Below are 17972 nucleotides of genomic sequence, written 5' to 3' on the forward strand. Positions count from 1 at the left end.
GTAAGAGGTAGAATACCCTCTTACTGAAAAATGTACATTTACAGTTCTTCCTTTATGTTTTAGGAAGGACATTTTTTTTTGTCTTTGAATTTTCAGATCCTTTCCTTACACAGATTTTAATATAATTTTTATATTTCACAAGTCAAAACTTAAAAATTAATAATATTTAGCAATATTGATTTTGTCATGTTATTTAAAGCTAGGTTGATAAAATAAATAAAAAAATTAATATCTTGAAGGAAAGTAACTGAAGATGAAGAAAATTCTGGAAATATGTTCTTGTAAAACAGGAGAACAAACTATTTTTATTGTTATTGGTTAAGTGAAATCCATCATATTTAATTGATATTAAAAATATATAAAATTAATTTTGTATATCATCAATTTTTGAAAAAATGTATCAGCATAATTTGAAACAGCTATTGAAAAAAATATGGTAAAAAAGTAATTGAAATAATTATTACTGCTGCAACAAGCAAAATTATTACTGACATAAGAAAGAAAATACTAAAAGAAATAGTTACAAGGCATATTCTTAATAATGACTGTACTTTTAGTTAGCTCACTGATGACATATATGCAAGTATATTGATCACAAGTATTTTGCTCAGAAAATATTTGTTGTTCTGATAGTACAAGTATTCATAAGTAAAGTAAAAAGAAATGACTTATGCAGGTATTCATTATACTCTGCATTAATAAAAAATGTGGTATAAAAGAAACAGAGATAAAAATCAATAGATTACTTGTGTTACAATTATCCATTACACATTTACCTTTAATTAAGAGATTCTACAGTTGATACATCTTTGTTTCTTAGTATTTCAAATATATATCTAACAATTAACACTGTTCAAAGTAAGATTACTTTTACAAACATTTTTGAATTAATGCAGATTATGAAAATTAAATTATTTTATGTATTTTTCCTTACTTTTTTTTTAAAGCACCTGCAATGGGCAAAGTAACAAAGAGTACAAAAGATTCTGATTTATGGTAATACATTGTAAGAAAAGTACTTATCTTTGAAGAAGCCTTATGTTAAATTTTAAGAGCGAATGAAAGATGATTGTGTAGGTGCCCTAATATGTTTCACAAGTGACTCGTGAAAATGCCATCCCATTGTTATACTATGAAAATATGGAGTGAAATATTTTCACATTACTGTCCTTAGTGAGATTATTTATCACTGTAAATCTGTTGTTTAGACAATGGGAAATATTTAGCCTTAATCACTTAAAAATATTACTCCTAATACTCAAAACAAGTTTGGTATCATTAAGTTTCATGAACAGACGCAAAAAAAAAAAAAAGACTGATAATTAACAAAGGTATTGTAGATATCTTAAATCCCAAATTTGGGATTAATTTAAACAGCCATGAAGATAATTTAAGGGATCAAAAACAGTGATACATACATACAACTGGATTGTAATATACTTGAAAAAGAAATATGGTGTGCTTCATCATAAGACCTTATGGACAAAAAAAAAATTGTGGCTAATTAATATCAATGTCTCAATGTCTAATTAAGTATCAATGTTAAGTGTCAATATTAAGTATCAATTAAGTAATTAAGTATCAATGTCTAATTAATATCAATGTGCTCCGGAACCTCCGATACATTCAGACATGCTGTTCGTCTGCGAGGTGTGAGGCGGGATCTGGTTCCCAGATCCGGACAAGTATCTTGAAGTATTCATAGTAGTGAGTGCTACTTACACTAAAACCTATTGAGAAATATTATTAATTAATGCCTGATTATGGTGTACTTATTTTTAATATTTATGAGAATATTCTGAAAATTCTATTTTTTATAAACATATTTCTAACCAAAATGTCAAGCTTTTTGTTAAATTGCTATACTTCACAATCACAATTTTTACTTTCCTGACTAGTGCTGTAGCAGATCAGTAGCTTTAGAAGAGAAAGTATTGTAATGGTCCAATTTGGGTATATGTGGATTTCACCAGATGATGACATTTTGACACCTAAGGAACCCAAAAAACTGGTTGGAAATTTTTCGGATGTTCATATGTACATGTGTGTGTGTGTGTGTGTGTGTGTTTGGTGTCACACTCCTTATGTTTCCAGAACTACTGGAATGATTTTGACCAAACTTGGTCCGATATATAATATATATATAAGGTGCAGTGATACCATTAAATTTTCAACTTAAAAGATCAAGGAGGTGAGGCTGTACAGTAAGGTCATCATCTCGACATTTTGCCTAATTAAGGTCTTATTTTTCTTAGGCACATTTGTTAACAATTATAAAATAATATTTGCAAAAATTTTTTTTTGCAAAATAACACCTCCATTCCAAAAAAATGCTCAAAATAAACTAAGGGCTACATAGGAATACTGCATCAATAGTACTCCTTCTCACCACAAGCTAATGTAGCCTGACATACAGCTTTTTGTAGTCACCTGCTATGTTTTGATATCACAGGTGAGCGGTAGAATTAAATAAATGAATAATATACGCATTATTTGTTATTTAAAGCGTAAAAAAGTATTTAAAGTTGCTGCAAGTACCGCCACACCTGCACAAAATAAGTAGTGTGACTGAAAGTCCTATAACTGTGTTGTCAGCTTTTTTAGTATTAAATTTACTGTCAAAATATTTACTCTATTAAGAAATGCATCTAATATTACTCTATATAATTCATCAAAATGTATAAAAATTTATGTATAAAAGAATTTAAAAAACAGGCTAATTTAAACATGGCAAAGCAAAATAAATACAGGAAAAATGAGAGAAAAACATATACAAAACAGATCAAAATCTTGTTAACATGATATTATTTTCCAATAATCAGAAAAAAACTGAAATGTATCATTATTTTTATACCTAAGACAGATTATTAAGTTTTAGTGCAGCATCATTATTATGCCAATCAGATTTAAATTTAGATTCAGCAGGGGTTCCAGGTTTACTCAGTAGGCATCTCAACCATAGTTTCTTAATTTTCTTAAACTATTTCCTTAGGAAAGAGGGGTAAAAGTACACCTGGACTGTTGCACAAGTAGTTATTATTCTACAAAAACCTAATACAGAAATGATTTCCCATGGTTGCTAGAAGCTGTCATACATACTAGCTATCATACGTAATCAGGAGGTGAGACACAATTTTTCATACCTGTCAGAAAGAAGGATAACAAAAGAGAATAATTCTCTAATGAGATAATTTTATACTTATGAGTAGTAATAGTGAAAATATAAGATGTACACAATGTTTGGAAACAATGAACTATCCTTACCTTTTCTTATCAGAAGACTTGTAACTCGTCTAAGAGCCTCTCTAGGAGAACGATGGAAGAACTTTGGAGTAAGATTTGGAGGTAGAGTTAATGGTTTCCTAGAAGATGCATCCCAAGGTCCACCTGGTGTTGTGATACTTGGACTTAAACCAGAGTGGGAAAGATGGTCTAGATGTTCAACAGATGCTGGGCGAGGCTGCCTATGCCGAGGATACCATCCTCTACCAGGTCCTCCAGTAAGCCTTAATAATTCTGCACCCACCATAGCTTGACCTAAGCTAACACCAGTACCGACTGTACCATGTCCTGTTCCTATAGTTCTTCTGTAGCTACCTGTCTGAAGACCTCCAGGTCTTGGAGCTGTACGTGCACCTCCAGGAACATCAGGAGCTCTTCTATGAGGTGTTCGAGGTATATCACAACCTCTTGCAAATATTGGTGTCTCTGGTAATGAACATGACACCTGCATATGGCTTTCTTCTCTTGGTGAATGTCCATTTCGTTTTTGAAAAGTACGTCGTCTTGAGGGTCCAGGTAGTTCAGAAGGTAATGTTCTCCGCTCTGATGGTATCTAAAAAAAAAAAAACCCTAAAAGTATAATATTTCTATTGTACTGCTTTACAGATAAAGTAGTAATTAATATTATAACTTCTGTTAGTAACAGCAACATCTTGTAATAACAATACATGTCATCATATAAAAATGTTATGATTGATTCCACTTTTAAAAAAAGAAAGTTTACATTCTCTCATTCTTATAAAAACTTATTACTTCAGAATATAAAAAAAATCATTTTCAGTGTCTTTCAACTACAGAAAGTTAAATATTAGAATACTGTAATGGGGCAGGTTACAAATTTCTCCCAGTTACGAAGGTAGAAAAAGAGGAATTCAGAAGGAACTAAAAGGGATACTTTCCTTAGAATAACAAAGCCATTTAAAAATTTGTTCTTAGTAATATAGACAGTGGCACTTCCAAAAGCTCTTGTTCAACCAGAAGGTTATCAGACCAGAAAAAACTTATAGAAAAATGTAAGGTACAGATAATGAAAATAATATTTCAACAATTAAAACGATAAGTCAGATACTGGTTCTGCAGGCAGGCCAGAAAGTATAAATAGTGCTGGGGACCAGCAGACAGAATCAGTAGGTTTGCGAGGCTGTGTTCAGCACAGTCATGATAACCAAGCATTATGTGATAACAGTAAGCATTTGGTAAAGAGTGAAGAATACTACATAAGCATTCCATTGTGGATAGTGGTTGAATACAAGAAGTTATTCAGTGAGTTATTGGTAAACAATAATGAAAGTGAAAGTATTCTATTCATTCATAAAGTGTAGGGTAGTTCTTTATAAATGATAAACGTAATAATAATTGCAGAGTGAATTGTATGAACTTTAGACTATACTATTGTTATCTTATTGCTTATCTTATTAGTTTCTATCAGTCATTATAATTTTTTCAGTAAACTGGACTGTATTTTGGTATTTATAATTTTATTTGTTATTAAATAAACCCTGTCTTTTTATTTGAATTACTATTTTTTATGTTATATATATTTATTGTCATTATTATTATTTATTTTATTTTATATGGGTTTAGAGTAACAAATTGTACTTATAAGAAATTTTTATGTTTGTTAGTCTCTTAATATCCTGGTTGAATCGCAAACATGCGACAATATTTAAAAAACCTGCTTTCTGCGAGTTTACAGAATTTTTACTTTATTTTTCTCTACAATAAGAGTTACTAACTTACAGTTATAAGGAAGCTAAAAAGAATCTATAATCTACACACCTGGCAATCATTTTTCTAGAATTCCCCAGCACATCACACAGCCTAAATTACTCTAAAGTTTTTCTTGCAGTGGCAAAGTTGAAAGTTATATCCTTACTTTATCCTAAGCATAACAAAATAATTCCTAATTTCTTTCCAGAATTACATCTGGTAGAACATCAGGCACTTCAACTTTTCAATATCAAAACTTTTTTTTCAAAAAATATTTACACTATGCCAAAGTGGTAGGATCTCGCCATTTATCCAGAAATTCTGGTTTTGAATTCTGGTCAGGTTCTGGGATTGGTGACTGCGCATGCTACAAAAATAAATTATGCATAATTATAAAAAAAGAGGAGGACAATAGCTGTAATTGGTTTCAGGCTACAGCTGTCGAAGAGAATGAATAATTTCTGATACAATTTAAAACTGTGAAAATCTGTCTAACCTGTAACATTATTAACAAATAAATTTTTGGTAATAATAACATACATCACATCATGAATGGATATGCTATTTCATAGATAAAAAAAGGAGCAATTGGGTGGATGAATCAAGGGATACAATTGTAAAACCATAATCAGAGCAGTATCGCAGAATATACAATTATAAAATAAAACATAAGTTGATTAAGTCCGTATTAATTATATAAACATATACAATAATGTTAAGATACATGAAGATATTAAATTACAAGATAATTTACAATTCAGAAGGGGTAATGAAAAACTTTTGAGCACGTTATGTACAGAGTGATTCAAAGAAACGGGAAATTTTGAAAGTTGTGTTGGTAGCCGTGGGCGATTGGTACCACTTGATAAGTGGCGCCAGCCTCTCTAACCTAAATTGCCATCTAGTTGTCATGGATCCTTGGAGTGGTGCACAATGTGCATTTGCTATCAAAGCGTTTTACAAAAACAATGACAGTGTGGAAGGAGCGCGTAGAGAATTTCGCCAACATTTTAATCTGGGACGGCACGACCGTGTTCCATCAGCACATGCAATTAAAACATGGATATCTAATTTTGAGGAAACTGGTTTGGCAATGAAAAAGAAAACTCCAGGCCGTGAGTGAACCATCCGTACACCACAGAATGTTCAAGCTTTACAAGATGCTGTCACACGAAGTCCACATCGGTCAATCCGTCGTCTCTCAGCATCTTTACAGTTGCATAGTTTAAGTGTTCGAAGAATGTTAGTGAAGGACTTGCAATACCATCCATACAAGTTGCAGATCGTCCAGGAACTGAAACCGAATGATGCAGTTGTGCGAGCATAATTCTGTAATGTAATGTTTCAGAAGATAAATGATAACAAAGAGCTTGTTCACGAACTGTGGATGTCAGACGAAGCACATTTCCACCTCAGTGGATTTGTTAAAGAGCAAAATTTAAGATACTGGGCACAAGAAAATCCTACGCAGCTACACCAGCATCCGTTGCACAGCCAGAAAGTGACCGTGTGGTGTGCTATGTCATTTTATGGTGTTATAGTCCCTTATTTTTTTTGAGGATGACAACGGTCTTGTGATTACAGTGACATCGGCGAGTTATGTAGCCGACGTAATGCTTGAAACCTTTGTTGTGGAACAACAAAAGAGATTTCCATGACGGAGCAACGTCACATACCGCACGAATATTGATGGCAGTTGTACGCCAACTGTTTGGACAACGTGTCATTTCATGAAATGGTGACATTAGATGGACTCCCAGATCGCCTGATCTCTCAGCTTGCGATTACTTTTTGTGGGGTCACCTTAAAAACAAAGTGTTCCACAGTAGACCTGCTACAACGGAAGAACTAAAAGCAAAGATCCGAGAAGCAATTGCGGAAATTCCAGTTGAGGTGTTACGTCAAACCATGAACAATTTAACAAAGAGACTTCGTGAGTGTTTACGTAGAAGAGGAGGTCACCTGGAGGATGTCATCTTTAAAAAATAAACTAAAATGTATGTATCCTAAAATGGCAACATTTGTACAATTACATGAAATAAAATTCATTTTCTAAAAAAATATTTTTCATTAACGTTATTTAATTTTTTAAATTTCCCGTTTCTTTGAATCACCTGTATATATTGAATGGAATGCACTAAACTCAGGTTTTAAAAAAATTTAATTAGTTTTATTTAAAAATTCATTGCTAGAGTAATACTCTTTCTGTAAAAAAAAATCTTTTAACTGTATTTTAAATAAAACAGTGAAAAGATTTTTTAAAACAAACTGGTATTTTTTAATGATGGCAATAGAACATAACAAAATCCTTTCTTACAAGAAAAAGATATACATGAAAACAGTTCTACTGTTTGGTTTCATAGAGGCAGATATTGTTATTTTTAAGAATCATTTTTTAAAGAGTAAGTGACTATTCTTTTTAGCAAAGATTGTTCATTTAGAAATATAAACACAAGAATAATTTAACATTTAAAATTTTCTAATTATCAGCCTATATGATTCTCAGTTATGAGTGCCAAAAAAATGATCTGACAACACATTTTTTAATTTAAAAACATGGTTAAATTTAAAAGAAAAATCAATGTCTTTAATGAGAGCGAAGATTGTTAAAGCCACTTTTTAAAGGACAACTATATTTAAACCAAACATTGGAAAATTTGTTAAAATAATCTATTCTCAAACTCTTTACTTCCTTGTACAAAGTAAAGGAAGTATTGTGATTGCAAAAAAATTCAGTTTTCAGATTTCAATGAAAATATCCATTTTGACCATCCCTGAATCCATTTTGACTAGTTTCAGCACGATGCCTGTATGTACGTAAGTATGTGGTCTGTAAATAAAGTAATAAGACTGGTTCAGAAAAACTTTTTATTTACAATCCAATTATACACAGACACTATCAGCTTCAAAATAGTTCCCCTGGGAAGCCACGCATCACTTGAAACGGTTTTCCCACTCTTCATAGCAGTGTTGAAACTCAGAAACCAGAATATCCTTCAGATGGTCAGTTACATTTTTTTAATGTTTTCTACTGTTCCAAAATGATGACCTTTGAGGTGTTTTTTTACAGTTGGGAACAGGAAAAAGTCGCAGGGACTCAAGTCAGGTGAATAAGGAGGTTGAGGAACTACAGGAATATTTTTCTTTGCCAAAAACTCATTAATTGAGAGTGCAGTGTGACAACGTACATTGTCATGATGCAGCATCCAATTGTCTGATGGCTGGTCTCACGCAGGCAACTCTTTTTTATAGTCTTTCAAGAATTTCTTGGTAAACATATTTATTTATAGTCTGTCTTGCAGGAAAAAACTCCTTATGGACAATGCCATTACTATCAATTAAACAAATTAGCACTGTTTTGATTTGCTCATTTTTGCTTTTTTGGGACATGGTGAGTTTGAAGTGTGCCACTCCTTGCTCTGGCGTTTTGTTTCTGGGTTGTACTCAAATATCCAAGATTCATCACCAGTAATAACATTTTTTAGAAAATCAGGATCAGTTTCAATTCGCCCTAGAAGATCGTGGCACACTTCCACCCTGTTGTTTTTCTGTTCATCAGTAAAGTTTTTTGAGACTAATTTTGCACTAACTTTTTTCATGTACAATTTGTTTGTCAAAATTTGAAGGTCTGTGGTATAGTTCAAATTCAATTGTTCTGCAATAATTCTGACAGTTAATCGCCAGTCGTACCGTATCAAGTCTTTGATTTGCTCAACATTGTCATCACTTTTTGACATTAACAGTCTTCCAGAGCAAGGATCATCTGCAACTGATTCCTGGCCAACTGAAAATGCTTTAAACCACCTAAAAACTTGGGCTAGTGTGACAGAGTATCATCTCCATACACTCTTTTCAATTTTGAAAATGTTTCAGTAGCATTCTCACCATGTGTCTCAACACAAAACTTGGTTGCACAATGTTGCTCAAAATTACTATCCCTCATTTATGTAATGTCCAACAAAAACTTGTTTCACAAAAAGTTTGTTTATATCTCATGTGACAACAATAGACTAAAAATATTAATACCTAGTATAAAATATCAGCTGTTCATATAACCATATGTTTACTAGTAGCTTTACAATGTTACCACTTGGCTGCCAAAAAAAACTAGTTATTACTTTACTTACTGACCTTGTATGTATGTACATACATATCTCGCATAACTCAAAAAAAATTACCCGTAGGATGTTGGAATTTTGGATTTAGACCTGTTGCAACATCAAGTTGTGTGACCTCCCTTTTTGATTGTAATCGAATGAGCCAAGAGTTTCCATAAAGCCCAAAATCCAAAAAAATTTAGTTTTTGGACTTTGTCTTATCTGCAGTAATAAGCCCTCATTTGAGAGCTTTCCAACGATATATCATAAGTGGTACTTATTTTTATAGGTTCCAAAGTTATAGCCAAATGAAATTTTAATTAATGAAATATTTGGATCTTAGAAGGAGAAGTCACATCATTTCGAATCAGACTTCATTTCCTTTTTTTAACTTTTTTTTTAATTTAAATATATTTATTTATTAATAATTATTAACCTTTGATTGTAAAAAAAAAAATATACGATAAATAATAATTCAATAATAACAATAACAAAAAAAATATGAGAAGTTATTAATGAAATAAGTTTTATGTATTTTTTATTTTAAAAAATGTGAAAATGTAATTTAATACAGGGAAGTCATATGTGTCCACATCAGATTTTTAAATATCTGTAAATACTAATTACTTCACCTACTCCTGTAATGAGATATAGAATGTTTAAATCATGGAAAGAAATATACCAGCTAAAAACAGAATTCATTTTTGCCATCTTTAAAAATTCCTAAATGTTTATTTGAAAAAACATCTTAGGATTTGATATGAATTAATGTAAAAAAAACATGTTTGTTTAAATTTAATATGAAAGTCAATTTCTTTCTAAAGCTAAAAATAATTTAACTTTTCAAAATCAGAGATACTGCTTTATATGATAACCAGTGTAGAATTATGAAACTTTTTTTACATTTTAATATGGCTTAAAAACAATTCCTTATTTAATGAAAATTTTAACACAAAGTGAAAAGAATGGTTTGTTGTAATTATGTTAGCTGATATTTATTATGTTAGTTGTAGGCTGATATTTGTTATATTAATGTAAAGTGAAAAGAATGTTTTTTTTTTTTTTTTAATTGTATTATGTAGCTTATTTCTGTAAAGAGTTTTATTTTATTGCTTTTTATAATTTTTCTGAAAAAAAAATATTCACCATAATGAAATCTGAAAACTTATGAGGAAGGATTAATTAATGGATATCACGTACCATTAGAAACTGATTATAAAATAATTGATGATTCAACACATCATACCTAAATTTAGAAAACTATCTTTTACTCTTCAGAAATTTCACAATAAATAAATGTGTAATCACACAGTTTATTGAATAATACTTTTAATTTTCAAATCTAGTGGAAAAAATAGATCAGAAATTTTATTTTATATTATAATACAATTCATACTTTAAGTTATACAGCAAGTAAACACTGAAATGTGAAATCTTTTCATGAAAAAAGTCTGGTACCACATTATCTTTAGAAAACTTAGTGTAATTTATAATATTTATTTCATGAACACTTTGAATGTTGTAACTAAATTACATTTTATAACTTGGCTAAATGGAAAGTAAAGATTAGACTTTTATGAATGCTGGATACCTACATTCTTTTCTTTTTTTTAAGGAAATGACATTTATTCTAGAAAGACCTAGAAAGTTATTCTAGTTCACTGTAAAAAATCTGGAGTTATGCCAGGAATCAAACTGTGGAACTTGCTTCTGACTGAAACATGAGGCAGTCAGACACTTACACTGAAGCATCTCATTAACCGCTAAACTAATAAAATCAGAATTAAATCTTTTCAAATGGTTAAAAATTTCTCAAATATGGTATTAGTAAAATTTTTGAACTTTTGATTGGTATTTTAGAAAAATATAATTAACTTATTCATCAATATCTTCTTAAAAAACGAATTCAAAACTATATACTTATCAGAAATTGAAGGAAATTATCTAAAGAAAAAGTTAAGACTAAACTTCTTTCATAAAAATAAAACTTTACTTAATCACACGAGACTGCTATTTCAGCAAGCCTAAGTAAAGAATGCAAATAATCAGAGGCTAGAGAATCCAATAAGTTCAAGTATAGACTGGTTGTGAGTTTTCTGTGAAAACAGTCCAATATGAATTTAAACATTTCAATGGAGTAATAATGTAAAATTATAAAAAAAACAACCGAGGTATTAGTAAGAGCATCATATCCTAGTAGTTTAGTTATCAAGAAACAGGTTTCATCATAATTTTTCTAACAAAATCAATAATGACAGCAATATTATCATATAACTAGCAAATTTAAAAATTGAAGATAGATTCATGTATAAAATAGTATTTTTATAACTGTACTTATCTACATCTGTTTCTATTGTTTAGTCACATTCAGTTAACATGAACTTCTTTGATGGGGGCATGAGAACAAAAAGCAATGTTAAACTCGGGGCTATCCTGAGCTGAAGTCACTGTTTTACAATGAATGATTAGTGTCCATGATATTTACCTACGTGAGTCAACTTAGAATATGAAGGTTTCTTTTTTTTCGATTAAAAATGGGAAGATTTAGAGGCCTTCAACCAATGAGATTATTCAACATTTACATAACCAAATTTTGACAGATCAAAAAATCCTGGCAAAATTAATTGTTGATAAACTAGTGTATCCAGCTCATGAATTGTTAACCAAAGTTATACAGAACAGTATGATATGATTAAACTATTGACAAAGAGAAAGCCAAAATGTTCGAAGGCTGATTTTGCAGCAATCTGATAATCAAAAATAATTTTTTCTCATGGCTATTTATTTCTAATGAATTGTGGTTACTATGATCCATGTTATTTGTGACTTTGTAGTTGTTGGCTAATTGGTATAGTGGTTAAGACACTGGTTTCAAGATCAGATAGTCGAGGTTAACTTTCCCGAAAGAATGTGGGGTTTTGCACTTATTTCATCTATCTCATCTTCAGCTCAATACCCAAAAGTAAGCAGAAAAGATTATAACCAAATTTTGGGGGGAGGGAAGGAAATAGATAATTATTTATTTTCATAGGTTCTTAACAGTAAAATATGTACTGTTAAGTGGCAGAGTAATTGTGAAAATATGTCTTTTTGAAAGACAATGCAGTACTACATATTGTTGGCAAGTTGATGGTTGTTTTAATGGATTTGAAGTTTGAGCACATAGAAATTCATCTTAATCACTAGAATTTGCTGCAGCAGATTATTTCCCATTTCTAAGAGATAAAACAAACAGATTATTTTGTAAGGCATTTTTGTTTTTAAACAAATTAACAATATTGTAATGAATAAAACCGAACAATGGCATATTGTAGATTCGTTTTCATTAATAAGATTGTAAGGATGTAATGTAATATTATGCAAGGAGGATGGATCTGTAAGAAACAAAATAATTTACACATTAGTAGATGTGTAGGATTATTTTATTAGATAAATGTAACTTAATGATATTAAATAAAAGTGAAATTTAAAATATTTTCTTTCTCTTTATTAGCAAAAACTCTTTCATTATTTTAGTAAAAAACAGTCAATTTTTATTTCAATAATTTACTTCTTTCTTAAACTCTTAATTCACTTCTAGCAGCATTAGTTCCTTAAATCAGCTGTGCTCACAATGATAAAACAGGGCAATTAGAGAATGCAAAAATTATAATCATTAAAAAATAAATGAGAGAAAAAGAACATGCTAAATGTGGACATCAGCCTAAAATTCTTTTATAGTCAATGCGCAAAGCAATGAAATAAATGTTAAATGGTCCCTACTAATTATTCTCCTTGTTTCAACAGCAGACAAAATCTCAGGTATGGTTTAAAAAGAACAACTTAATATCAAAAAATATCATTTCATCCGATTATGATTTTATTCCTAGGATAAAATGATTTTATCCATATTTAAATGGTTTTTATCTGCAGTTCATTATGATTTTATCTGTAGGGAAGTGCATCTTCTCAAATGATACTGCATGAATAGTCTAAGGACATTTACAAAAACAGTTTACACTAAAAAATCATCCTACAATATTTCTAGTGTAATTTTTATTAATTTATTTGAATTTTATTTTTTACGATTACAATAAGAAATTATATTTCTATAATGTTTTGGAATATGCTAGAACAATCTTTTTTTTTAATATTATAATTACATATTAAAACAATACATTAATTTAAAGAGTAATAACTGAAAAAAAAAATACTCCTACGAAAAAATGGTAAAACTTTTTTTTTTTTTAGAAGGATGCTTATAATCTGCTTTAAAGTATAAAAACACAGGATGGAATATTTTAATGTAGAAAAATGTCAACATGGGATCATAATTTGAGCTCGGAACCTTCCAGATGAAACTCAGATATGCTACCATAGAACAAAAAATTTAATATTTCTAAAAAATTTAAAATTTCTGTAGCCTAAAGCCTCTTAGTAAATTTTATGTAGTGTTGCTCAGTAAAACAGTATTAAGTAATGTACATTAGAAATTATCAATCCATAGTAAACTACTCCCATAAATTTATCATCCCCAAGCCTAGGCATTAATCTTTCAATTTATTTCTTTGAAAATGTAATTAATATGGTAATATTAAAAATGATTAGTCATTACCACCATCTTAAAAATTTTGCTAATTATGATTATTCTGTAGTATTATTTCTTAACATGATATGGTCACTTTAGTGTATTTAAGACTGAATACTAACATATCTTGCAAATTTGGATAATTTTGGTAGAACAAATTAGTGTTTCATTAAAGTGAGAATAATATTTTATTCCCAAGTTATAAATAAACTGAAGATTTTAAATAATTATTATACAGATCACTTATATTACAGTAATCCTTGCTATTTGTGGGGTTTCTGTTCTGCATAAACAGCATGAATAATGAAACCATGAATAGAAAATCCAACTTATATGGCAAAAAAAGGGGCTATGTTCTTAAGTAACCGAGATGTCAATTTTGTATATTACAGAACCTACTAAAAACTAAGTGCTAACATACTATACGCTTATGCCATAATAAATGTTTACTTACATTTAGTAATATTTTTATTCATGTCTTGTTATTTTGAACAATGAAAAACTTATGTAGAGTATGTATAAAACTGTAAACACTAAATACTAAGAATAGAATGCTTTAACCACGTAATGTAGGACTACATTAACTACTTTATTTTTTTTTTAAAACTCGTAATTTTTATTTGTTTTATTTTTTTGTTTAGTTCTTTATGTAATTCGCTGTATGACGCTAATGCTACTTCAAGTTGAGGTTTAAAATTTATTGACAGCTCTAGAAAAGGGTCAGTTTCAGAAACCTTTGTTACTAGTTGCTTGGCTAGATAAAAAATTTTAAGTTTAATTCTCTTGTAACTTCTTCTTCATATTTGTCTTCATCTGGAGTTGGTAGAGGCTGTGTTATCAGCTCTTCAAGTTCTTCTTTTGAGAGCGCTTCCTTGTCACAGTGCATCAGCACCTGAACATCTGAAGCGTCGTCGATTTCATTGAAATTTTTACCTTGTAATTTACTTGCCATTTGTGGGCAAATGATATTGTGAATGATGCATAATGAAATTGTGAATGATACTGTGTCATTCTCAATTTTATCAGCAATTTTGTTTTCTTCGTTTTTTTTTCAGTTTTCATTTTTTTCTTAACAATGTCAAGCCACAGATTTTGCCAGCATGTACTGATCACCAATGGTTAACTTTCATCAACTAGCTCCTTAATATCTGCAATGGTGTAATTTTCCCACCACTGACTCACAGTCAATGAATTATCCACCTCTGTTTCACTTATAAATCCACTGAAAGTCCATCATAGATAATAGGCTTTGAAAGCAGCGATGAACCCTTGAACCAAAGCCTGAATTAAAGCTGGCATATTTGGTGGCAGAAATAACACTTCTACATTACGATGCAAAAATTTTACTTCTCTGGATGTCCTGGGTGGGGCATTGTCAATTAAAAGAACTTTAAATGACAAAGACTTTGCATTCAGATAAAATTCAATATGTTTCGCAAAAACTGTAACCACTCAATAAAAAGTGATGCTCTTACCCACACTGTTTGGTTTGATTTCCATATAACTGGTAAATGATTTTTATCTTTACCTTTCAATGCCCTTGGATTTAATAATTTGTAAATAAGAGTTGGTTTCAGCATGAAGTCACCATTAGCATTGCAACCAAACAGAACTGTCAGACGATTTTTAGATTTTTTAAAACCTGGAGTAGACTTTTCCTTTTTTGGTAGAAAGATTCATGAAGACATCCTCTTCCAACATAAACCTGTATCATCGGGGTTAGAAACTTGATCCCTTACATAACCTTTTGTTGATATGAGGTTATGCAGTTGTTCTGGAAATGAATTTGCTGCTTTATGGTCAGCTTTTGCTGCTTTTCCAGTTATGCTAACATTGTGCAGGAATACCTTTTCTTGAACTATGAAAGAGTTTAGTTTAATACTATTAGTATTAGTAAACTACCACACATCTCAGGAATGGTCGAACTGAGAATGTACAAGACTACACTTCATTTACACTCATACATATCATCCTCATTCATCCTCTGAAGTATTATCTAAACGGTAGTTACCAGAGGCTAAACAGGAAAAAGAAAGAAGAAGAAAGTATTAGTAAACTAAAGAAGTTAGTTTAATAGTATTATTATAAACTCTGTTTCATAGTAATCATTCAAAAGTTATGAATAAAAAATAAACATTCACATTCGTTATAAAAGTTTGAAAGTAGAAGACATAAGTACAAAATTTGGAGAAATATTGAAAATAAACACAGAATTTATCCACTATTACTCATTACACACTGATTAACAGTAGATAGAGGTGTATAATTATTTTATATTTTTCAACATTTTATATCTTGAAGACTGGATGTAAAATAAGGTAAGCTGAAAATTTGGTTTTATCTTTATTAATTTACAAAAACTTTTACACACATACATATATATATATATATACTTCTACACACACATATATATATATATATATATATATATACAGGGAATAATTTGCCAAATTTAAAAAAAAAGCTTAAAAGGGATAACCATGAAAATAAGAGGACTGGTAAAATATTACAAAATAGTAACTAAAAAATATTTTTCCGGGATTGGGGGCATCTACTGCTATGGTCATTAGCCTTTTCCCCAAACAACAAAGGAAAAAAGAGAAAAATAAACTCTTTCCCTCCCTGTTAAAATAACAAGTGACCTTGTCAGACAGATCATCCAGAAATATACTTGACATTAAAGGTTTTGGACTTTAAAACTGCAGAAAAACACAAGATGACAGGGAAACATTTATTCCATTTCTAAAAAAATTTCAAATCTATCAAAACTGCTTTAAAGTATCTAGGCTCGATGCACTTCCTGCTAAAATGTTTGGAGCAGCTAAAGAGCTTACCATATCTTTTCGAAACCTTTAAGCTTTCACAAGTTCACTAATGCTTGCCCAGCACTCTTTTTAATTATCATTACTTTGTCTTCTTTCCTGACTCCCTGAAAAAGGATTTTCTCTATTTCAGCTTTTATCACCAGTGCATTATGTTCAAATTTCTGCAGTTTATCTTCCCTTTCCTTCACTTTTGATTGTCGAAGGCTCATTCCTAGGCTGTGTTATCATCTTTTGTTTGGAGGCTTTTTCTCCTGTGTCTGATTTGGACTAGTTTCTCTAAATGGTCAAATTTTCAATTTGTACTTATGATATGTTCAACCATGTTCGATGGAGCTGGTGACAGTTTAGAGATTACGTCTTTTGGTTTAAAGGAAGCTGCAGGAACTGCATCAACCTGAGCATAAGACGTAACCTTAGATAATCATCTACACATGATTTTTTTTAGCTTTGAGGTGGCTGACTTTTTGAATGGTCTTTATAAGTTGGATTGCTACTTTCTCTTTATAAATCTGACCGTTTCGCATCTCGCAGACTAATGCCCATGCCAGGTGATACAAACTGATAGATCCCTGCATGAGTCATCTCTATGTGATTGGTCATCACAAGGATAGATCTGTTTCTTAGTGCATCGTGCCGCTGTACATCCAAATTTCTGTCATTGAAAGCAGTGTAATGGAGTCGGAATGAATGATTGAATGAACATCTTTATGAAAATCAGCCTTTATCTTTTCAGAACATTTGGATTTGTAAAACATCAAGACATGTGATATGGAGAGTTCAACTTTTCTGTTGCATTGTGTGTTCAGTCATTGACATGCAACAACTACTTTTCCATAGAGTTCCTCTACAAAATCCCTGCACACAACTACTCCCTTGGAGATATTAGCATACCATGTGGTACAACCTCAATGTCTGTAAGTCCTATCTTCTTGGTTTTGAGTATTCGTGATGATTATAGGCCTGTTAGGTGACCAAACTAAGTCAAAACTTAGTTCTTCCTTCTTTTCAATAACACTGAACTCAACCCACTTTCTTTAATTTGCTTGTGAAGCCAAAAGATCACCAGGATGAGGTTTCCCCTTTTCCATAGAAATAGTGGAAGTTAAAGTTTCCATGAATGAAGTGACGCCAGGCAATATGTTGCAAGGTGTGGGTAGAGAAGCGGTTGGGTATGCCCTGGAAACGCTACCACTCTGCCGTGGAGAATGGCAAAAATTTCTATACTGCTGGTGGGATTACTGTATCTTCCAATAGTGGGGTAATTTATATTTAATTTATAGATTTTTTTCACTAGGTCTATATCTTACACTTAAGTTGGGGTTATCCAGGTGTTAACTATTTACATAACAATAAATGTGATATAAAAGAAATAAGAATAGAATACACCATTATTGTTAAAATTATGATGAAAATATTGAGGTAATGGCTATTAAAATAATGTAAGATTAAAATGAAAATAAATTTAACATAAAGATGATCACATAAATATTA

At 30.7% G+C, this 17972-nt stretch overlaps 1 protein-coding gene across 8 annotated transcripts in view; it reads right to left on the reverse strand.

The window, feature by feature from the left end:
* LOC142319586 (uncharacterized) overlaps nucleotides 1-17972 on the reverse strand; it is a 917667-nt gene that overhangs the window by 268095 nt on the left and 631600 nt on the right. For all 8 annotated transcript variants that reach the window (XR_012755216.1, XM_075357048.1, XM_075357044.1 and 5 more), the window contains one exon: nucleotides 3265-3835. Coding sequence is in view for 7 of the 8 variants with exons in the window: in XM_075357048.1 (XP_075213163.1) it covers nucleotides 3265-3835 (571 nt within the window). In the remaining variant the exon portion in view is untranslated. The remainder of the gene's footprint in view (nucleotides 1-3264; nucleotides 3836-17972) is intronic.

The sequence above is a fragment of the Lycorma delicatula genome, chromosome 2 (genome assembly GCF_047948215.1).
Source record: "Lycorma delicatula isolate Av1 chromosome 2, ASM4794821v1, whole genome shotgun sequence".
NCBI classification, from domain to species: domain Eukaryota; kingdom Metazoa; phylum Arthropoda; class Insecta; order Hemiptera; family Fulgoridae; genus Lycorma; species Lycorma delicatula.